Consider the following 23,526-nt stretch of genomic DNA (forward strand, 5'->3'; position numbering starts at 1 on the left):
AAAAGACAATGAAAGACAGTTCCCAGAGATTTCAATTTAGTGTTTCCCAAGGCAGCGCAGCCCTTTGCTCCTAATTTGACTTTCCCAGGAGTATAAAATGTAAAAGGCTCAAAAGAGCAAAGTTTCCCACTGACTCCGTTAACCTATTCCCCTTCCCAGGAGAAATTTTTGGAAAGAAATCTCCAGTTTCTTATAAGCCCTTCCAGAAACAGTCTCTGTATAAATATCATACATGCTCCTATTCATGCTTTCTTTCCTACAAATAATAGTATAATCTACATTATATATATATTCTGTACCTTTCCCCCCCACTTAAACTATCTTAGGGATTTAATGTGTTTCTCTTTTCCAATGCTGATAGAACAGAAGTGATTTTTAAAAAACGTGTGCAAGCACCAGTAATGGGAGGAGGGTGAGTAGAGTCAGACTCCATCTGCAATGAGGAATGCTGAGAGTGGCTTGCACAAGGTCATGTCTTGCTCATGCTGTTGCCCTGCTTAAAAAGCCCCCTCTCCTTTTCCAATTGTGGAGATCCTACTCCTCTTGGTAAGAGGACACACTCAACAAGGATTTGTTGAACTGACCTGTGTTGGCTTTAAAAAGTTGGTACAGCAAATCACTGAATGGCCAAAAGACTGCGTGGTGCAGAGGGACTGTTTGTTCTGTCCTGCCCTCAGGGACTGGCACTGGGGTAAGTCTCACAAAAAGGGCTTAGACACAGCAACAAATGCTTCCCTGACATCTCAGAGGCAGCACGCTCAGGGGAAGTTCATCCGAGCTGAAGCAAAAGATGGGGCTCGACTGGCTGTGTTACCTTGCGTACGTCACCTTACCTCTCTAAGCCTCTGTTTCCACATCTGCAAAATGGGGCCACATGGGAAAATCAGGCCTGACTCTAGTCCTGTTACCTCCAGGCAGAGTGACTCTGTGCCTTCTTGGCACAAGAAAGTGCATCAAACCTGCCGATGTGCTGAGCCCTGTGACCCAATGTCCTGGCTGAGGCATACAGCTGCCCAGCCTGGATCTCCTCACCAGGAGCAGGAGCAGGAGCAGGAGCAGGAGCAGGAGCAGGAGCAGGAGCTGGAGCAGGAGCAGGTCGTACCTGCTGGATGAGCTCCTCCTCATGCAGCAGGTGCAGCCGTGAGACGTTGTACTGCTCTTCCAGGACCAGTGCAAAGTACTCCGTACATCGGATCGACAGCTTCTCCTTCACCGTGAGGATGATGTCCTGCCACACAGAGAGGCATGGGGGTCACCTGAGGAGCAGGCTGGCCCTCAGGCTCAGGCCCAGAACAGGGAGGCCTTCCCTGGCCTTCTCTCTTCTCCTCGGTGCAGCTGGGGAGAGAAAGGCGGGTGCTCACTGGGTCCACTGCCAACGCAGGCAGCTGAATCTCGACAGGACACCCATGAGACTGCTCATGCCCCTCCTGGTGTGGCACCCCCTCCTCAGGCCGCCCATACAGCTCTCCTCTCTTGCTTTACTTGGAAGACCACAGCCACCCCTCGGGGGCTGATGCCTCCCTTTAAGGTCAGCGGATTCATCTTCCCTCTGGAGTCTGCATCTTCAACTGCTTACCAGATTGAACCCCAGCACCCACCTGCTCTGTAGCTGTGAGAAATTAACCAGATGCTTCTGAACCTGTTTCTTCCTGAGAAATGGAGGATAGTGATGCCTATTTAGAGTCGCTGATCGGATGGGATAATTCATACTGTGCCGATAGAGTTGCTATGCCACAGCGGCCCCTGGCCATCACCAGGTCTCTGCTGCCTCAAGGCATTCACACATGCTGTTCCCACTGCCGGGTACACTTCCCCCATTGCTGTTCACAAGGCTGCTTCTTTCTCTTCAGAGAGGCCTTCTCTGGTCACTGTATCTAAATCTGACTGCCCTGCCATTTTCCGTCCTAGGGTCCTGTTTATTTCGCTCATCACTATTTAATATTATTTTCTTCAACATAAGCTATGCTCTTTTTTTTATTATTGATTTCCGAGAGGACAGGAGAGGGAGAGAGAGAGCTAGAAACATCAATGATGAGAGGAAATCATTGATTGGCTGCCTGCTGCACGTTGGACCGAGCCCACAACCCAGGCATGTGCCCCTGACCGGAATCGAACCTGGGACCCTTTGGTCCGCAGGCCAACGCTCTATCCACTGAGCCAAAACTGGCTAGAGCTAAGCTATGTTCTTCAGTGAAAGATAGTATATTAAAACTAAGTGAATGGGTTCTACAACTAGACTACCACTTACTAGCTGTATGTCCCGGGATAAAGTGCTTCCTCTCTTTATGCCTCATTCTTTTTTTGGTCTGTAAAATAATAACAATGTTAACACTATCTCATAGGGTTGTTGTGTACATTAAATTAATTTCCCATTTGGGCACGTAGAACAGTACCTGGCAGATGGCAAGTGTTCAATACACACTAGATTTGGTTTCTTGCTTATTGCCTCTCATCCACTGCACTCGCTGAGAACGTAATACCCCGAACAGGGCAGTGCTCATCTGACTGGCTCTCTGCCTCAGTTACCGTGACCCCCTGAGACTGATGTGCCCCCTCCACCCCTATCCCCCAGCAGCCCATTCCCACCTGCCCTGGTTCAATTCTTAGTTGCCCTTCAAAGCTCAGCTCAGATCCAGCTTCGTTCCAAAGCCTTCTCTGGTGTCCTGACTGGATGGAACAGGTGGACTCTTACCCCTACACTGAGCACTTCCTTGTCCCTCTCCTTACAGCCCTTATTTCATCCTGCCCTCAACCACTGGGTGCTCCTTGAATGTCTTTCCTCCCTCAAGTAGGGAGTAAGATCCTGGAATACAGTGCCCACCCTTTGCCTCGCTCTCTACCTCACTCTCTGCCCAGAGCATCTTGTAGGGGGAACGTGTTAAATGTAAGTGAAACTGATTTCAACTCAGGACAGAATATGCAGAGGCCTGGGCCTGCCCTGACATCTCATCTGGGTTTTGAGCTGCTTTATCTTTTGGGTAGCAGATGGGGTGGGGGATCACATACAAGAGGCAGGGAAGTCCAGTGGTTAATGGTGAAAGCAGGTCACTTCACCTCTCTGAGCCCTGATTTCCTCCCCTGCAAGATGGTGACGAAATCTTGCTGGGTGGTTGTACAACTAATGAGATAACACAGTGCTTGGCTTCTTGCAGGTGCTCAGACTATGGTGGTTGTGAGACCACCAAGGCAGCCGCGGGGCAAGATGTGGGGGATCCCGGGAGCCAGCAAATTCTCACTGGGGAAGAGATTCAGGTTTACTCTTAATACCTTCACAGTGGTGTCTGCTTCAAACTTGAAAGCTTTGGTCTGTCCATTCTCCAAGTACAGCTTGAGCACGTTGGGCATACACAGCAGAGAATTTCCCTGGAAAACACAAGGGTAGGGGTGAAGCTAGCCCTTCCTGCCTCTGGCCCTGCGTGGTGCGGAGAACAGGTCCTCCCTCGCCTCCTCCTCATGCCACGGCGTGATTCCTGCATCTGGAGATTTCTCCAATGGGCGCGGCCTATGCCACAGAAACAGGCTCGATTTGTTCAAGTGACGTGGGACCCGAGAGACGGGGGCATACTGATAGCATCGCACCAGAATCATCAGCTGATACCTCACTGCTGGTTGCCATCCTTAGGGGATGCAGTTTAACAAGTCAGATGACAAGCAGGTACAATGAGATGAGTTCCTCCTGTTTATTGCCTGCTGCAGGTACGACCTGCTCCTGCTCCTGGTGAGGTTGGAGTGAAACCCTTGAGACTCCCGCTCCCCCTGTCCCGTTTCACTGCAGTATTCCCTGTAAGGAAGCATCTCCGAAGGGCAGAGGGCTGCTCTCTGCCTCCACTCATCCCAACCATCACCCCATACTCTTGGGATCTCCTAAGGAATCGCCACCCTCAGAGGGCTTTTTGGAAAGGAGGCAGAGGCCTGGTCAGTGTTTGGTGACCCCACGCCAGCCAGAATTCCCGAGGTGGAGCAGGGCAGGGGATGTTCCCTTTGGGTCCGGAGAATGCCCCAGGGCCAGCGCTCATAACAACGGACCTCTGGGTGTTTAATGCAAATAAAGAGCGTCCTTGGGGCTAGCGTCCTCCAGAACCAGTGAGAGGTTCTAGAGCAGGGATGGGCAAACTTTTTGACTCGAGGGCCACAATGGGTTCTTAAACTGGACCGGAGGGCCGGAACAAAAGCATGGATGGAGTGTTTGTGTGAACTAATGTAAATTCAAAGTAAACATCATTACATAAAAGGGTACGGTCTTTTTTTTTTTTTTTAGTTTTATTCCTTTCAAACGGGCCGTAGTTTGCCCACGGCTGTTCTAGAGTCACCGAGCTCCAAGCTGGAACCAGTGTTGTTAGTGGGCTCTAGCCCCTGTGTCTCATCGCTGTGTACTACTCTTTTTTTTTTTTTTTTTTTAAATATATATATTTTATTGATTTTTTACAGAGAGGAAGAGAGATAGATAGAGAGTTAGAAACATTGATGAGAGAGACACATCGATCAGCTGCCTCCTGCACATCTACTGGGGATGTGCCCACAACCTAGGTACATGCCCTTGACCGGAATCGAACCTGGGACCTTTCAGTCCGCAGGCCGACGCTCTATCCATTGAGCCAAACCAGTCAGGGCCGCTGTGTACTACTCTTAAAAACACATGTTGAGCCCGGCTGGTGGTTGAGCATCGACCAATGAACCAGGTCACAGTTCGATTCCTGGTCAGGGCACATGCCCAGTTGTGAGCTTGACCTCCAGCAGGGGGTGTACAGGAGGCAGCCCATCAACGATATCTGGCCAATGTTTCTCATCACTGATGTTTCTATCTCTCTCTCCCTTGACCTTCCTTTCTCTGAAATCATTAAAAACATGAAAAAAGAGAGAAGGAAATCTTACATTTAAAACAACATCACATGTTGAATCTAAATTTAATGTGATGAAGAGATTCAGCTCATTTTCATAAATGTGAACACACAGAGACTCCAATATTGCTGAGTGACAGATCTGGGGTCTTTTCTGATTAATGCATTGGGCCTCCCACAGGCCCTTTCCTGAACAAATCCACCTTTCCCTCTCAGGTCGAACGTAGTGTGGTCTGTTAGGCAGCAGGACATGTAGAAAATAAGGGCTCTGCAGATGTGAACCTGATCACCCGGATCTCTTGTTTAAATGGCCAGGACTCCCCACTTGCTGGTCTCTATGTGAGAGGATAAGGACAAGCTCTAACCTGGAAATTTCAAAATCTAATAGTGGTTGCTGAATTCAGAATGGCAAAAGCTACAGACGACTGGAGGAAAATGTGTAGATTATGAATGAGTCTTTTATCTAACAGTCCACATTAAAAACATCAAACTTCGGCCAATATTTTCTCTTTACTAATATGTCTTCTGAACCCACAACCCTGGCTCCCTTCGTATCAAAGGAGCTAAACAGCATGTCAAGGTAGAACACAAAAGAAGGGAAGTAACAGAGACCTGGGCTCCTGTTGTTTTTTTGTTGTTGTTTTGCGATGTGATCTCAGAGGTTAATTCTCTTAACCTCTTTAAGCCTCGGCTTCTTCTTTTGTTACAATACCTTCCTTGCAGAGTATTGTGGTGACTAAGGATTATGTACACAAACAGTTTAGGTTCACACAATAGGGATTCAATAGATGGGCTCTTAAAAAATAAAAAAGCCATTCCTACTACCATCATCACTACCATTGTATATCACCTTCAGAGGGAATACTGAGTTTAAAGACTCAAAAGCAGAACTTAACAGCTGGAATCTGTTGAATTTCATGGGCGGGAGAATGGCGCCACAGAATAACAGAGAGCCACACCCAGTGCTTTTCTCCCTGGTCCCCTCCCAGAGCCCCCAGAGAGAACTCTTCCCATGAGTGCTTGCATCTCCTGGGGGTGCACAGAGCCTCTAGCAAACCCACTGCACGTCCTCTGCATCCTCTCCATGCTGTGGGATTCCAGAGTCTTAGGCTGCTGTGTGCCAAGAGGGCAGCTCACCAGCCTCACGCAGAGTCACTTCAATGCCCTGCCCAGGACGCACCTGGCTGTGTGCGCTGACGAGCACTTCCTCAGCGAAGTGTACCTTCACAGGGTTGGTCTTCAGCCTGGCTCTTTTCTCCTCGGTCAGGAAGGATGACTTGGGGACGCCCTGCAAAGCAGTAACGTGACACGTTTTATTTTTATTATTATCATTTTTTTTATTGTCTAAAGTTTTACATATGCCTCCTTTTTCCCCAATTGACCCCACCCCCCACCCCCAGCCATTCCCATTCTGGGCAAGCCCCCACCGCCCCAGTGTCTGTGTCCATTGGTTATGCTAATATGCATGCATACGAGTCCTTTAGTTGCTCTCGAATTCCCCCTCCCTACCATTTGTCTCTAGATCGATCTATTCTTTTTTTTTTAAATATATTTTATTGATTTTTTACAGAGAGGAAGGGAGAGAGATAGAGAGTCAGAAACATCGATGAGAGAGAAACATTGACCAGCCGCCTCCTGCACATCCCCCACTGGGGATGTGCCCGCAACCCAGGCACATACCCCCCGACCGGAATCGAACCTGGGACCTTTCAGTCCACAGGCCGACGCTCCATCCACTGAGCCAAACAGGTTTCGGCAGATCGATCTATTCTTGTTCATCAAATTCACAAGACACATTTTAGAACAGGACTTTCACAAGAGCCATCATCTATTCTTGTTCATCAAATTCACATGACACATTTTAGAACAGGACTTTCACAAGAGCCACACACACCTTCTCATTCTTAAAAACAAAAACTCCGACAACTGCTAAGGATTCAGTTAACACCCACAGAGAAGGATGGCATTCCATTAAGGATCTCTTTTCATAAAATCTAGGGATCCTAACACACACGATGTTCTATGTGTCTGAGAATGATCAAATATTCAATACAAAAATGACTGTGGTCTGATGAAGACAAAGAGAACTGGCCTGTGACTAAGGGGACCTCAACTGCAATTCGAGTTCTGCCGCTCAGCAGCTGTGAGAACTACCTCAAACACAAATTCTTATGGAAGGAAACCAGTTTGGTGTGAGTGTGGCTCGTGTGTGTGTGTGTGTGTGTGTGTGTGTGCGCGTGTGCACGCGCGTGCGACTTTGGCCAAGCCATTGACCCTCTTTGGCCTCCAGTCTTCCCTCCAGCACAATGTGGGGAGTTGGACCAGAAAGACCACCTCCAGGGGTCCCGGAAGCTCTCACCCCTGTGATTTACTCTTGGCCCCTCTTTGCTCTTCTCATCTTTTGGTTGGTACCTCTTCTCCTCAGAGGTAAAAAGAGTCATCACAGGTTGGTAGAGTATGTGGTCAAGCCCTTGGCTTAGATCATATCAGACTAAATTGTGACACTTACAATAAACAGTAACTTACATGGTCTAGACCCGTGGTCAGCAAACTGCGGCTCGCGAGCCACATGCGGCTCTTTGACTCCTTGAGTGTGGCTCTTCCTAAGCCTTAGGAGTACCCTAATTAAGTTAATAACAATGTACCTACCTATACAGTTTAAGTTTAAAAAATTTGGCTCTCAAAAGAAATTTCAATCGTTGTACTGTTGATATTTGGCTCTGTTGACTAATGAGTTTGCCGACCACTGTCTAGACCAATAGGATGTGATCTTCTTGGGTGAAATCATGATATGCTATTTCCCAGCCTGAAATCCCATGTCCTGAACCTGGAAAATCCTCTAGGACAGCCTCGAGAATGTTTACATGTGTAAGAGTCCCAGGATGGAGCCACATTCTGTGTAGCTGAGGGAAGAGACAGAGAACAGCAATCGGGGAAACTGCTGGAAACAATGTTCATAGACTCAGATGTCAATAGACCAATGCCATGAAACACAGGAAGTGAACACGTGGCCCTGAAGTTTTAATGCAAGCAGATAAATAAGATCTTATGGCAACTAGGACCTTGGTGTGACAGGGTTCATGACTATGATTCAGTATTTCGAATATATAGTTTGTTTGTTTTTTAAAAGTTCCATAGACGGTGAGGGGGGAAATAGCAATGTTTCCAGAGAAGAGGTACACCCTCAACTGAAGAAATTACTTAACCTCAATTTGCTTTTTTTTCAAACAGAATGATTTTCCAACCAGAAGAGATAGAAGGAATAAAGGAAAGAGAAAATTACAACCCCAAATAGTGATGAGACTACCACACTGCTTTGAATTTATTTAAGACTCCTATCCCAGTGACTATAAGGGGTTGATGGGCCTATTATATGCATCAGTCGGCATCACCCACAGAACAGAGAATGGAAGAAATATTAAGAAACTAAAAGTGGTTAAGTATCAAGTTTCCCAGGAAACAAATATGGAAGATTCAAGAAAACACATATTAGTAAGCTTGTTAATTCTTGGCAAAATCCAAGACAAGAGATGGTCAGAGAGCTTTCAGACATTGATCACTAAAAACCAATACAGAGTTACCAAAAACAAGTCAGAGCTAACCAAGGTCATGTTTCTTTTGATGAGAGGACTCCAGATTAGTAGGCCAGGGTCCTGTGGACATAGTAGTATTCCTTCATTCTTGCAAAATATTGGGTAAGGTCTCCTATAATCCCCCTGTGGAGAAGGCCAGATGCAGAGCCATTAGGTGGATTCAAAACTAGCTGACTTCTACTCAAAATTGTTCTGATTTCTAACTAAGCAACTCAGGATCCCTTTTGGCTCAATCTCTGTCAATGTTTAGCAACGCCTTAGATGAAGTCAGAGAAATGGGACTTACCAAGCCTGTGAATGACATGGAGCTGCAAGGTGTCATCAGATCTCAGGCAGCAAAAAATTGGGAGGAAAGGTAAAGGGACTAGGAATCTAAAAAGGGTATAACAGAATCGTGAGGACCAGGGGCAGCTATGGGTCAGAGGCCAGGCAACCATCAAGAACAAATGTAAGAGGGCGTAGGGGGGCAGGGCTGTCAAGAGCTGAAGAGAACAAAGTAAAGTGAGGGATCAAAGCAACAGGTACAACCACCACCACCCTAAAGACTCAAAGGAATGGGAAGTCAGGGGCAGAACAAGGAGAGATGCAGAAAGAAAAGGCATCTGTGGAGGCAACTGCTATTCTTCCTCACCCTCGGGAAAGCAACCCTGCAAGAGTCAGGCCCAGAGCTGGAGCAGGATAAAGAACACCCACTGGCTGGATAATGGAAGAAGGGGCGGAGACTTGGGAAGCGGTTCCTTGACAGGGAGACTGACTATAGCTGATGACTGTACAAATCAGCCACAACTCCCTGACTGTAAAATACCAGCATGCCAGAACACTAGGCCGAAGCATTGCGAAGCGTGGTACTGAGGATCAAAAAAAATCAATTACACAGTGTATGATGGGGGCGGGGGACTGAAAAGCAGCTCAGTTTTTGGTCAACCACAAGTTTCACCCAAGCCAAAAACATGATTGGGCCTGCTAAAATGTTAACCCAATCTTGAGCTTCACTAGTATTCTTGGTGCATGCTGCAACTTCACCCTCTGTTCCCTGTGGTACTCATAAAGGTTGACCAGAGATGGTGCTATTCCTTTCTGGGTACCATCATTTGGGAGGGTCGCCACAAAACTGGAATCTGTCCAGAAAGTTATCAGAGAAGAGAGAATTCAGAGAAACATGCCATATAATGAAGACGTGATGGGGAAGAGAGGGCCACACTTCCAAAACTTTGAAGAGCTATGTCATACAAGGTTGACTTGTTCTGAGCTAGGACTAGTTGGTGGGAGACACAGGGAAGAAGGGATTCTCTCCCATGTGGGATCATCCAACATGAAACAAGCTGCTGAAAAAATACGCTCCCTGTCATGAAAGCCCAACCCACAGCTCCCACACTTTATACCTCAGTGTCCACTCGGCTACCTGTGTACCTTGGCATCTCAAGCCACCCACCTGAGCCGTCTGATATTAAAGAGAGACCATTTAAAGGCTAAGACCCATTATTCTCAGTTCTCCCTGGGTTCTAAATTAATCCAGCAGAAAGAGGCAGACCTAAGCTGATAAAAGCTCTGTGTGCATGTTTTTGCAGAACTAAGAGTTAATGCTTAAAAGAGACCTGAAGGGACAAGTTGGGAAATATTTCTTTATCTTTATGCAGTTCCTCCCGCCACCCTGCCCTGGGTTTGGCAATGTCATTTTATGACAACGGTATGGTTTTAGGAGGCAGAGCACACTGCTAATGAGTGTGGGTTCTGGAGTCTAACTACCTGGAGAATAACCCAGCTCCACCCATTTCTTCACAGGAGACCATGGGTATGTGAAGCCCCAGTGTTCTCATTTGTAAAAAATGGGGGGGGGGGGCTTACAAATTTATCTGCCTCGTAGGATTTTCTTTTGGTAAAAATTAAATCAGGCATTAAATATTAGTGTTAACATTATAACAATATACAAATAACTCATATAAATGCAGATCTACACAATTAAACCCAAACATTTTTTTCCATAAAATTCTATGCATTAGAGAAGCAGTAATTGACATATCAACTTTGGATCTTATCATTCCTAATCAATTTCAAGTTATTTGAGGGCCCTAAGAATCTACTCTGCCAAAGATGAGCGTTCCTTGCTGAAGCAAGACATATGGTCATTTGTCTTATGATCGTAAAAGTTCTGCTGAGAGGAGGGGGCTAGACAATGTTCAGAGCATTTCTGGGAGGCACCGAGGGGCGTCAGCAAGGCTAATATCAGGGTTCCCTGCAGGACCTCCAGAGCACAGCAATCACATGCCCCCTTTCTTGGCACCCTTGGGACCCTCAGGAGTGGTAGTGGAATATGTTTTCCTCTCCCTGTATTTTTCATATTTTAAAGGATGCAGCTATATGCCGTTCCCCTCTCTCCTTACTTAACAAGAGTTATTTTTTTGCTTTCATTTCTTGGAAATACAGAAGAAAAATAGCCACCTAATTAAGATTAAGATGTTCTCCATTGAGATGATAATCAGCTAAATAAAAAGAACTTCTGAACACCTGCACAGTCATTTACAGTGAATAGCTTTCATTATACAGTACATTAATACGAGAAAAGCCAATGTATTAATAATAGTCTTCCCATCAAGGAACATGATATGTATCTCCTTTTATAGAAAAAATTTTTAAAGCATCCTTCAGTAATATTCTAGTTTCCTTCAAACAGGACCCACATGTTTCTTTTCCCTTATGTTTTCCTATTTTCTTATAGTCTCCCTTAAAGTACTAGCCCTTGGATCTACTTATCAACTTTATCATTTTTCTGTTTTCCAATGCATCATTTAAATTTTAATTTTTATTATTTTCTTTATTCTGCTTTATGTTTGTTTTATTGGTCTTTTCTTTCAACTACTTTTTTTTCTAAATATATTTTTATTGATTTCAGAGAGGAAAAGAGAGGGAGAGAGAGATAGAAACATCAATGATGAGAGAGAATCATCAATTAGCCACCTCCTGCATGCCCCACACTGGGGATTGAGCCTGCAACCTGGGCATGTACCCTGACCAGGAATCAAGCCAGTGACCTCCTGGTTCATGGATTGATGCTCAATCACTGAGCCATACCGTCTGGGCTCAACTTCTTTCACTGAATATTTACTTGACCTACATCCATATTAAATAAAATTATTTAAGGCTATTTATTAATTTTACTGAGTATAGTTTTAGCTGCACATAAATTTTAAGAAGTAGAAATCTAATTTTTAATTATTTTCTAGTCTTACAGGGTATCCCAAAAAATGCACACACACTTTAACAGCTGATAGCTCAGTTTTGAAAGTGAAATGTATTTTAATAAACACTGCCTTTATAATTATTCAAAGTGTGTGAGTGTGTGTATACATTCTTTGGGACACCCTATATAATGGTAGTTTTGCTTTTTGACTTGACTCCATCTTTACGTAAGACATAGCATTTTTATTTCCAAATGGGTTGATAGTTTGAATTCGTTTTTGATTATTAATTTCTATTTTATTGTATTCTGGAAAAAGAGACCTATAGAGTTCCTTATTTGGGGAATTTGTTGAGTTTTCTTGGTAGCCTGATATGTGGCCAATTATATCAGATCATTAAGTGCATTATTAAAATTCTCTATGCCTGTCTTTCTCTCTCTCTTTCTTTCTTTCTTTCTTTCTTTCTTTTGTCTTTATGTGGCCAGTCTCTCAGAATGAGAATTTTATTTCAGCATTTCCTCCTTGGTGGTTTTCTCTTATAATTTGTTCTATACTCTCCCCCATATCACATATGAAGGGCCCCTGGATGTGGTAGTTCAGGATGGTTGTTGCCTCATCTATGCCACTCCTTGACTTGTGAGGAACCTCAGAGCTGATAAAATACTTTCACATCCAACACCTTGTCTGGCCCTCAGAACAACCCATTGGCATGGCCATTACTGTCATCACCATTTTTTAACAAAAGCTACAACTGAAATGAAATGACTTGCCCAAGTCATACCACTCAAGTCTGTCTTGAGACCCCTAGCTGGGTGCCCTTTTCACTGTCCCACTCCGTATAATCACAGGTCTGCCTCCTCGGCTGGACCTCGAGTTCTTGAAGCCTGGACCCACACCTGTTTCCTCCACAACACGGGTGCCTGGGCAACCGGTGTTCCCTGTTTATCCTCTGAGGGATATCTCACAAGGGGGATGGGGTCTTGGGGTTGAGGAGGGTGCAACTGACACACAGGACATAGAAAGAGATTTACCGACGTGCAGCGAACAACTGTTATTGAAAGAGAATCTTCAGCCTCCCTGAAAAAAAACACAACAACACAAAAAAACTTTCGTCATTCTGGGTGATGTGAGTGTGTGTGTGTGTGTGTGTGTGTGTGTGTGTGTGTGTGTGTGTTAAGTAAAAAAGACTGGCAGAATTACAGAGCAGCTGCTCTCTCCTCAGCCTCTTTGGCTCAGGAAAATTGAGAAGGAGGTGAGGAAAGCAGTGCTCTGCGAAGGAATTTACGCGGTCCCAGAGTGCCCCATGAGGGGATCTTCAGATACCTGCCTCCAGCTAGCATCTAGTCTATGCCTACAGCCACTGAATTAAGTCTCGTAGACTTAATTTCATCTGTATGATGGAGAATTCTTCCAGTTGCTATGACCACTTGCTAGGTTTATGTTAAGAGAAAGCATAGCAGTAACGCAGATATTTTAGGTTGCTATATCAGAAAACATAGTGCCAACCATATCCACTCGTTTAACTGAGCACCCACTGTGTGCCTGGTCTCAAGGAGATCCTGTCTACGCAGAAAGTGAGGCGTTTACACAAATCTCAATGACACCAGGTAGAAGGTGGTAGGTGCCATATCGATGGAAGTACACATACACCCATCAGGCTGTATCTGCAATAACATTTAAGAAGAGATATCAAAAGGGTGAAAGAAGAACAAAGAGACTGAGGATCAGCTTAGCCCAATCTTTGGCATGTATTACAACCCTACACACTCTTAAAGGGCAGGGCCTACGTATTATTCATCTTTACATTCCCCGCAGCATCCAGCACAGTGTCTTGGCCATAGTGAGGGGTTGACAAATAGCATCCTGTGCCTCCCAATTGCTTCTGTCGGCGGATGAAAGAGAGTAGATTGTAACCAAGATGGAATTCTGAAATGAGGCTGTTGTTGATGCTCTACGGGATGCGGGGTCCTACTAACATCAAGGGGAAACCATCCCTGTCATCCACCTCTGCTCTGTGATAACCCGTGCGACTTTGGATGACGGGAGACATTTTGTACCTCAGAATATCCACTGCTCGTTCATAGGAGAGGTCTTCAGCCGGCTCGTTGTTCACTTGGAGAATCTGATCGCCGGGGAAAAGCTTGCCGTGAGCGCAGCCTCCTGTTAGACAGAAAAGCAGTAACTGGTGCTGGCCCTGGAGCACCCACACCTGAATGGCAGCCTGATGCAGCCCCCAGAGTTCTGGATCACCCCTCCCCCATCCTGAACCCCCAGACAGCCTCAGGCCCATGTTGATCTCAGTTTTCCGTTTACAAATCTTGGATAATGTACCTACCATCCATCATCTTCAAGGGATGACAGGAGACTGTCCTGGGAAAGACGACTAGCAGGACTCCCTGATCAACAGAGCTGGCCAGTAAGTCTACTACATTCATTTCTAAAGAACTGTGTATGTGTGAACTGAAATGAATAGATTTTTAACTAACGCCAGATCCAACATCAATACATAGCTGGAGTGTGAAAGCAAACATTAAACATTTCCAGCCTGCTTCTCTTCACTGTGATACAGCCTATATTTTACAAAGACTCAAGTGAAAAGAAATCAATAATTTCTATTACTTTCTGACCAGAAACTGTCCCCAGCTCGGCGGGTTCGAAGAGGAGCACTAGTGGATCCAAATACTGCCCCTGCCCCTGAGACAGGCCAGGGAGCGGAGGGTGGGCAGAGCCCTGCTTGAGGCCAGCGGGAGCCTGGGGTTCAGATCAGCAAGTGCACTGACGCTTCCTCCCCTCCTTGCCAGCACCAGAGGAAGGTGCAAAAGCCCAGGAGGGAATTAGGCCAGAATTAGGTGTGCCCTTTCTAACTCCCTGGGGTAGCGTTTTCTGCATTGTGTTACAGGATAGAGAGATGGGAAGAGAACCAGGGCTTTTTGCCCCCAGGAAGCCAAACTCCTTTCCAATTTCCCAGCCAGCGCCTACCTGGTGTGACAGCCACCACTGTGAGGGGAAGGCTCTCGGAAATGTGAAACCCATAGTCCTGCAGGAGGGCATCTTTGTCTACTTTTACTGTGTGCTTCACAGGGATGAGGGCCTGGGTTGGGATCCCAGGGGACCCATCGACTGCAGTGACTTTAGCCCTGGAAGAGAAGGAGAAGAGAGAGAGAGAGAGAGAGAGAGAGAGAGAGAGAGAGAGAGAGACACAGAGAGAGAGAGAGAGACAGAGAGAGAGAGAGAGAGAGAGAGAGAGAGAGAGACACTTAAGTGGTGGCTACAAACCAGGTCAGCCCTAGCATCCTGGGGGAGGAAGAGGCAGAGCTGAGGGGACCACTCTCCGACACAAACACCCGGAGATAAAACACCAAGGAGCACCATGTCTTCAACGGCTATAGGCACTCAGAGGGGAGAGCAGCTTTAACTTTGTGGGGCAGGGGATAAGGAATCAGGGAAGCATTTGCTCCCTGGAAGAGGTGACATTTGAAGGATGTTGAGGGTATACCCTCACGGCCCAGCTCCTGGCATAGTAACTGCTGCTGAGCGGAGGGGTGGGTGGGCGGGTGGATGGATGGCTGGACAGGCATTCCAAGCAGAAGGCACCACTTGAGCCGAGGTACAGAGAGGAAAAACAGGGACCGCGAGTAGGGCTGGGGAGTTGTTTGGTTAGGATGTTTGATGATGCCCACTTCATGCTGTGTCTTTGCTGAGTCTTTTACCTGTTTTGCTTTTTGATGGATTTTGCTTTCCTTTCAACTTTGTAACTGGATTACAGAGCAGCTGCTCTCTCCTCAGCCTCTGTGGCTCAGGAAAATTGAGAAGGACAGGATTTCCAACATGAAACCCCCAACAGTGAGACTTTCTCTATATTAATTTTTGAAAACATGTATGTTCTCTATATACCTAAAATCAGGTCAGTTGAAAGCTGTATTTTCTATCTCTCAAAACCATAGAGTGAGTTACAAACGATCGTTTATCGGATTGTAGCAAATGATTTTTCTCCCTCTAAGAGTAGTGGTTCTTTCTGGGGAAGGTCAAATTGTGCCGGGATGAGGCGTTTATTGTCACTATAAACTACAGAAATGTGGAGAAGGAACAGCTCCTCGGGCCTCTGCAGTTAAGGCCTGTGATTCATTCTCAGCCATTTCCCAAACTCTGTCTGGATCTCTGACTAATGCAATAGGACCTCACCCATCTGAGAATCCCCTCTCCGTCATTTATCACAATCTCCTATTTCAACAAGGACCAGGAAATATGAAAAACAGCCTCGTGGAGCCAAAATGGCATGGGACAAGTCCAAGTGCAAAGCCTCCTGCTCATTCTCCACCCAGGAGCTCCTCAGACAGCAAGTGTAGGCTGTCCGAATAGAGGGTGACCAGACGCTTAGAAGCAAAGAGAAGATTTCCTCTAGGCGAGCACATGGGTAGTGCTGAGAAGTGTTAGCAGATAGACCTAACGAGAGGGAAGAAATAGAAAGCTGTGAAAATTTGTACAGAATCAAACCCATCGCTATTCCTGATTTTAAAAAATAATGCCTTGTAGCTATGAAAGGGGCCTTCTAAATATAATAAATAGCATAGTACACTGATGGCCAAAAATCAACACCTACATCCCTTTAAAAAAGGAACAGGAAGGATGCCTTAGACACTACTCCTATTTAATGTAGCAGGAGGAATGCTTGTAATAATTTTCACAGAAGGAAAAACAATAAGAGGCACAATTAGCAGAGGAAGTGGAAAAATACCACTTTTTAAAAAAAACACAGATGATGATCTACACCGAGAAAATGACCAACAGAGAATTGCTAGTGCTAAAAAAATAAGTTTGGTGAAGCTGCACGATAAAAACACAACCACAAAAAGCATTCAGCAAATTCATTAAAAACAGATTAGTTGACTGTGTATTAGGGGGTAGGCAATCTTAATGAGCTGATGCCATAGAGGACGACACAAGTAGTTGGAAGAAGTTATGCTGGATTCCAAACTAGTCTCCCTGGAGTTCTCAAATACATTGGCCTTTGCACAAGCTCTTCCCTCTGCCTAGAATCCACCCCACCCCAACATACATACTCTCTACAGATTCCTCCAACACACCTGACCATGCACTTGACCTGCCCGACTCCTACTCTGTCCTCTGGTTTTGGCAGAAATATCTGCCTCTTGCCCTAACTGGTTTGGCTCAGTGGATAGAGCGTCGGCCTGCAGACTTGAGAGTCCCAGGTTTGATTCCGGTCAAGGGCATGTACCTTGGTTGGGGGCACATCCCCAGTAGGAGGTGTGCAGGAGGCAGCTGATCAATGTTTCTCTCTCATCGATGTTTCTCACTCTCTATCTCTCTCCCTTCCTCTCTGTAAAACATCAATAAAATATATTTTTTAAAAAAAGAAAGAAATGTCTGCCTCCCCTTGCTGAACACACCCACGGAAACTGTACTTTCCTTTTTGAAGCGTACAACATATTTGTAATGACCAGGGTGAAGTCTCTTGTTCGACTATAGTTCGTATGGCAAAAACTATGTCTTTCTCATCCCACGCACTGAATCCAATGCTAGGCATGGAGCAAGGCTTGGTAAATGTTTGGAGAACAGAAGAGAAAACAAACCTTATCCTGTGGTTAAATAGGACCCATTTTGATGCTTTTCCAATGGGTAGGCTTGTCTGACTTGTCCATTTGGAAGGGTGTGTTCCTCAGCAATAGTAGACAAATGAAGCCCCACTGTGTTGACTAATCCCTAGACAGTGGCAGTAGCTCTGGCCCAAAGTCTGGATTTGACATCTTCCCCGAAGGCCACGTTTCAGCTTTTGTTTGGAAAGGGATTGCTTAAGAATATGACCAGACCATGGCCTCTCCTCACACACACAAAATGTTCAATATCTGACGGGAGCTGAAGAAAATGGTCTCTGTAGCAAAATTTTCTTATGATGCAAAATTTTATAAACGTCAAACTAAGGACTGGTAATCCAAAAACCTATGTCTGCTGCCTTCCCCTGCTGAACACGCCCACGGAAACTGTACTTCCCTTTTTGAAATGTACAACTATTTGCAATGACCAGTGTGAAGTCTCTTGTTCGACTATAGTTCGTATGGCAAAAACTGTCTTTCTCGTCCCATGTGCTGAATTCAATGCTAAGCAAAGAGTAAGGCTTGATAAACGTTTGGAGAACAGGAGAGAAAACAAACCTTATCCCATGGTTAAATAGAATCCACTTTGATGCGATGTAATAATTTCAAATCGTAACTCCAAAATCGTTCCTATGATATTACATTGGAACAGAAATAAGACCTGTGGTTACACTAATGGAATTCCTGTCCTATAATTGAATCTAGCCTAAGGTAGAACCAGGAAAAAAATGTTAAATTTATCATGAACATAGTCTCATGTAGACCAATTCCATATTTTATGGGCTATCAGTTCATATTGAGCTGATCAATAACACAAAAAAGGAAAAATACCAGATTATGCTTCAAATATTCTCTAGCTTTTTATCTGCTTTTTATATTTTACTCTCTGTTGTAGCAACAAAGAATTCATCTTTGAGTTCCAGCAGGATGTGGAGAAACTATTTTGAATCCATGTTTAAACACTGTATTATGTTCAGCTCAACTGGCTTAAAAACTAAAGTCTGGTATAAGCTGGATTTTTAACCTAAAGTTTATTCAAGGAAAGAATAAATAGAGGTAGCAGCACCCTATCCCAGAAAGAAATGCTTGTGGCTGTGACAGTTCCTAGGGGGTCGTTGAACATATGTATTGTGAGTAAGTGCTATAGGGCAAAGGCCTACAGTAAAGAGAAGGAGAAGTTATTCCATTATTACTTTTAAAAGGAAATTCGGGAGACAATGGCAACTCTGCACATGCAGTGCAGAGCCTCTCAGCCTCTTCTCCTCGAACCTTTCCACTCTTGCCCATGGGTCAAAATGCAATAAAAACTGGTACCATTATTGGGATAGTAGAAAGTCTAATAAGGCCATCCCTATAATTAGCAAACAGACGATGGTGGTAATGAGCAGGTCAGTTTGGAAACCAACGGCAAGGGCAGAGACACTAAGTTGCCATGGTGCATGTGTGTGCACACGTATGCCTGTTTGTGTGCACATGTGCACAGGCATGTGTGTTCATTAGTAGTAGGATTCAAGATAAGTTGAAAGAAATCACCTTATTCAGCCCTGAGGATAAAACCAAGCACCAAGAAGAAGACATCAAGTTGCATTCAGCTCTTGGTTTCTTTAAATCTCACTCTATAAAAGTAACATTTCCAGATTAAGCATAAGAAAATTCAGTAAATCTTATGCTGAATTGTTTTAATGATAGAATAAACTTATTTTAAAGTTCACATGGAAAAATAGGCAGGTAAAAAACTAAAAACAAAGCGTAATAAAAGTCTCACTTAATAGATAATAAATGTAAATAAGTTTAATACAGGTGTGTGATACCAGGCAATTAGACCAATGGAACAGAAGAACTGGCCTGGAAAGAGATCCAGTCTTCCACTCACAGACACAGGGATTTCCGAGATGATAAAGAGGGGTCATAGGTCAGCAAAGAAAGGAAAGATCACTCACAGTTACTGGTAAGTCAAACTACTTGCTACTTTGGAATAAATCAAATTAGATCTTCATCTCATAGCCTATACTAAAATAAGCTCCATATAAAATAATTAAATATAAAATATTTTAACTATTAAGTTGAAAATTAATTAACCTAATTTCATTAATTATCGGATGAGGATTTTCTAAGCTTAGAAGCAATCAAAGAAATTGCCAAGAAAATACCATTTAACTACATAAAAAAAAAAATTTTGCAGGAGAGAAAAAGTTGGTATAATTAAGGAGATAAGTATACTATAACTCTTTCTCATTTTATCACTTCTACAGTTATACAAAGCTGTTAAGAAGATGACAATGAAATTCAAAGCAAAAGGCTTACAAATTAGTTTGTGATTTAATGTCACTGTGCTGCAGCTTTTACTAAGTAGTCTGCATTGCATTGTTTATGCAGAAATTCAAAACACATCACAGAGACCATTTGGGGCGTTAGCTATTTCTAAAAGAGCACTGATACAGTAAATGTTATTTTTATTTATTTTTTATTTTTATTTATTTATTTTTTTAAAAATACATTTTATTGATTTTTTACAGAGAGGAAGAGAGAGGGATAGAGAGTAAGAAACATCGACAAGAGAGAAACATCGATCAGCTGCCTCCTGCACACTCCCCACTGGGGATGTGCCCGCAACCAGGGTACATGCCCTTGACCGGAATCGAACCCGGGACCCTTGAGTCCACAGGCTGACGCTCTATCCACTGAGCCAAACCGGTTCGGGCAGTAAATGTTATTTTTATATTGGAATGCGAAATTATGTAATGAGAGAGTAGTCATCTTCATCATATCTGAATAATTTTGCATCTGAATAATTTTGCATCTAAATAATTTTGTACCTGAATAATTTTGTATTAGATATGATGAAGTTGACTACTCTCTCATTACATAATTTCACATTCCAATATAAAAATAATATTTACTGTATCAGTGCTCTTTTAGAAATAGCTAACCCCCCAAATAGTCTCTCATTCAAATTGAGTACCACTGTCTGAATTTGACTAGTGATTGTAAATAGCCACCCACTGAAAATTAATTTTAAATGTAAGCAATCAAAGCAACTTTGGAAGTTGACACTCTTCCCCAGAAAAGCACCATTTTTGGATGCTTTATAAAGTTCTAACATTACCCAGGTTCACAAAAGTTATCAATTTGTTTAGTGAGTTTTGGAAATGAACAGTTATTTTTAACTAATTTGCTCCCAGATGATTCAATTACACTCTGACATAAGGTTTAACATTTATGGGGGGAAAATGGCAATTATAAGTAAAGTACAACCAGCTGAAGTGAATGGGAGATTTTTAAAGTCTGAAAAAAATAACAGGATTGCTACAAGATACATGCAAACTTATAGGGCTGCAGATGAATTTGTTTCCTTTTTCTGGACTTTAAAAACATTTCAATGTACTTTTTAAATTTCTTGCCCTGGCTATCAGGAAACTCAGAGTCAATTTTTGTATTCAAATGTGAAATCCTACTTCTCATTGGTTTACCATTTACTCTACTCCAGGGAAATTGCAAAAATTGTAATTATCCACCTCAAACTTAGCTTTTCAGTTCTTAAAAAAAAATTTTTTTTATTCTTACCCAAGGACATGTTCACTAATTTTGAGAGAGGAAGAGGGAGAGGGAGAGGGAGAGGGAGAGGGAGAGGGAGAGGGACAGGGAGAGGGAGAGGGAGAGGGAGAGGGAGAGGGAGAGGGACAGGGACAGGGACAGGGACAGGGACAGGGACAGGGAGAGGGAGATGAATTGGTTGCCTCCAGTACATACTTCGACCAGGCATAGAACCCAAAACCTAGGTATGTGCCCTGACTGGGAATTGAACCCATGACTTTTCGGTGTATGGGGATGACGTCCCAACCAACTGAGCCAGGGCAGCTTTTCAGTTCTTGGTCATCAAGTAATCTGAGGGCACAAAGAACCCAGACTGTATCGAAGGTTCAGGGTTAGAGATGAGAAGCAATTTAAATAAGGCTACTTGTGGTTTATCCTAGAAACACAGAAATTATGTCTTCCATGGTATGGAGTTTCCTTAAAAAACTGAAAATGGAACTCCCATTTGACCCTGTGATCCCACTTCTAGGAATATATCCCAAGAAACCAGAAACACCAATCAGAAAGGATATATGCACCCCTATGTTCATAGCAGCACAATTCACCATAGCTAAGATCTGGAAACAGCCTAAGTGCCCATCAGTAGATGAATGGATTAGAAAACTGTGGTACATCTACACGATGGAATACTATGCTGCTCTAAAAAGGAAGGAACTCTTACCATTTGCAACGTCATGGATGGAACTGGAGAGCATTATGCTAAGTGAAATAAGCCAGTCAATGAAGGAAAAATACCACATGATCTCACTCATTCATGGATAATAGGGACCATTATAAACTTTTGAACAATAATAGATACAGAGGCAGAGCTGCCTCAAACAGATTGTCAAACTGCAGCAGGAAGGCCGGGGAGGGTTGCGGGGCAGGAGGTAGGGGGGTAAGAGATCAACTAAAGGACTTGTATGCATGCATAGAAGCATAACCAGTGGACATAAGACATTGGGGGATAGGGGAGGCTAGGGGACTGTCTAGGGCGGGGGGATAAAATGGACACATATGTAATACCCTTTGTAATACTTTAAGCAATAAAAAAAAAAATTAAAAAAAATAAAATAAAAAAAAAAAAAAAAAAAAAAAAAAAGAAATTATGTCTTCCATGGACAGTGCTATGAACCTGTCCCTCTTTTTTCTTCTCTTTCTCAAGCACTTGGCAAACAAAACTCCCTAGACCAGTGATGGCGAACCTTTTGAGCTCGGTGTGTCAGCATTTTGAAAAACCCTAACTTAACTCTGGTGCCGTGTCACATCTAGAAATTTTTTGATATTTGCAACCGTAGTAAAACAAAGACTTATATTTTTGACATTTATTTTATATATTTAAATGCCATTTAACAAAGAAAAATCAACCAAAATAATGAGTTCGCGTGTCACCTCTGACACATGTGTCATAGGTTCGCCAGCAATGCCCTAGACACATGGGAAGATGCTCAGCATCATTAGCCATCAGGAAAATGCAGGTCAAAACCACAGGAGATGCCACTCTACACCCACCAGGATTGCTACAATAAAAAAGACAGATGATAACAAGTATTGGCAAAGATGTGGAGACACTGAAACCATAATATTCTGCTGGTGTGAATGTAAAATGGCATAGCTGCTTTGGAAAACAGTATGGCAATCCCTCCAAAGGTTAAACATTGAGTTTCCCTATGACCTAGCTGTTCTACTCTTAAATATTTACCCCAGAGAAATGAAAACATGTTTAAACAAAAAGTTATTGACAAATGTTCATAGCAGCATTATTCATAATGGCCCCAGAGTGTAAACAACCCAAGTGTACATTAACTGCTGAATGAACAAAGTAAATATCCCATAATGAAATGTTATTTGGCAATAAAAAGGAATGAAATGCGGATACATACTATTATATGGATGACATGCTAAGTGAAAGAAGCTAGTCACAAAAGACCGCATATTCCATGATTCCATTTAATGTGAAATATCCAGAACAGGAGATTCTATAGAGATAGAAAGTAGATGAGCAGTTACCTGGGGGGTGAGGGAATGGCAAGTTGGGAATGACTGTTAGTGGGTACAGAGTTTCTTTTTGGGTTATTGAAAGTCAGAATTCTAAAATAAAAATTCTAAAACTTGATTCTGGTGATTGTTGTACAATTCTATATAGACACTAAACATGTTACCTTTTATTTATATTCTGTGAGAGAAGCTGGATATTAGAGAGTTCCAACGTCAACTATTTAGGCAACATCAAGTTAAAGTTATACAAATCTCTTTCCTGCAGGAGTTCTCAGAGCCTTTACTGTGCTAAAATGAATCACCAAGTGGTGGTGGGTTTGAGTGGGATATAGGCTGTATCACTTCCCAAACAGATCTGACCTTTCTTAAGGAGCAGCATAACACTAGGTTTTGCAAAACCCACTTTCGAAAACAATGGACCTAGAAGTTTTCCCATTTGTTCATCAAGCACTACTTCACCACTTGCAATCGCCTGGAACTCAATCCTCTGGGCTATGAGATGGGGCTGATGCTTCCCCTGCCCTCATAGAGCTTATGCTAGAAGAAAGAAAAGGAATATGCTCGAATAAGTTGAACACATCAGAAGAAGCACAATGGCAATTCTACAAATCAAATACTATGGGGCCCTGTGGGAGAAATTAATTCTGACTGTGGGCCGGGGACCACTTCATGGAAGACAGAGCACTTTAGCCAGACCTTGCACTGTAGGTGGGTTCTGGACACATGGAGATGGGGG

General features: G+C 43.7%; 1 protein-coding gene across 10 annotated transcripts in view; it reads right to left on the bottom strand.

Annotated features, from left to right (window-relative positions):
* The window catches only part of FRMPD1 (FERM and PDZ domain containing 1), a 110,983-nt gene that overhangs the window by 16,051 nt on the left and 71,406 nt on the right, over nucleotides 1-23,526 (bottom strand). For 8 of the 10 annotated variants that reach the window (XM_036330341.1, XM_036330344.1, XM_036330348.1 and 5 more), the window contains 7 exons: nucleotides 14,587-14,744; nucleotides 13,665-13,767; nucleotides 12,639-12,684; nucleotides 8,441-8,554; nucleotides 6,019-6,126; nucleotides 3,268-3,363; nucleotides 1,103-1,228 (listed from right to left, as the gene is read on the bottom strand). In XM_036330341.1, the coding sequence (XP_036186234.1) occupies nucleotides 1,103-1,228; nucleotides 3,268-3,363; nucleotides 6,019-6,126; nucleotides 8,441-8,554; nucleotides 12,639-12,684; nucleotides 13,665-13,767; nucleotides 14,587-14,744 (751 nt within the window). Of the gene's footprint in view, nucleotides 1-1,102; nucleotides 1,229-3,267; nucleotides 3,364-6,018; nucleotides 6,127-8,440; nucleotides 8,555-12,638; nucleotides 12,685-13,664; nucleotides 13,768-14,586; nucleotides 14,745-23,526 lie in introns of those variants that run through there. The other 2 variants (XM_036330346.1, XM_036330349.1) reach the window with 2 other exon arrangements.

Source organism: Myotis myotis, unplaced genomic scaffold (assembly GCF_014108235.1).
Source record: "Myotis myotis isolate mMyoMyo1 unplaced genomic scaffold, mMyoMyo1.p scaffold_m19_p_12, whole genome shotgun sequence".
Taxonomy (NCBI): domain Eukaryota; kingdom Metazoa; phylum Chordata; class Mammalia; order Chiroptera; family Vespertilionidae; genus Myotis; species Myotis myotis.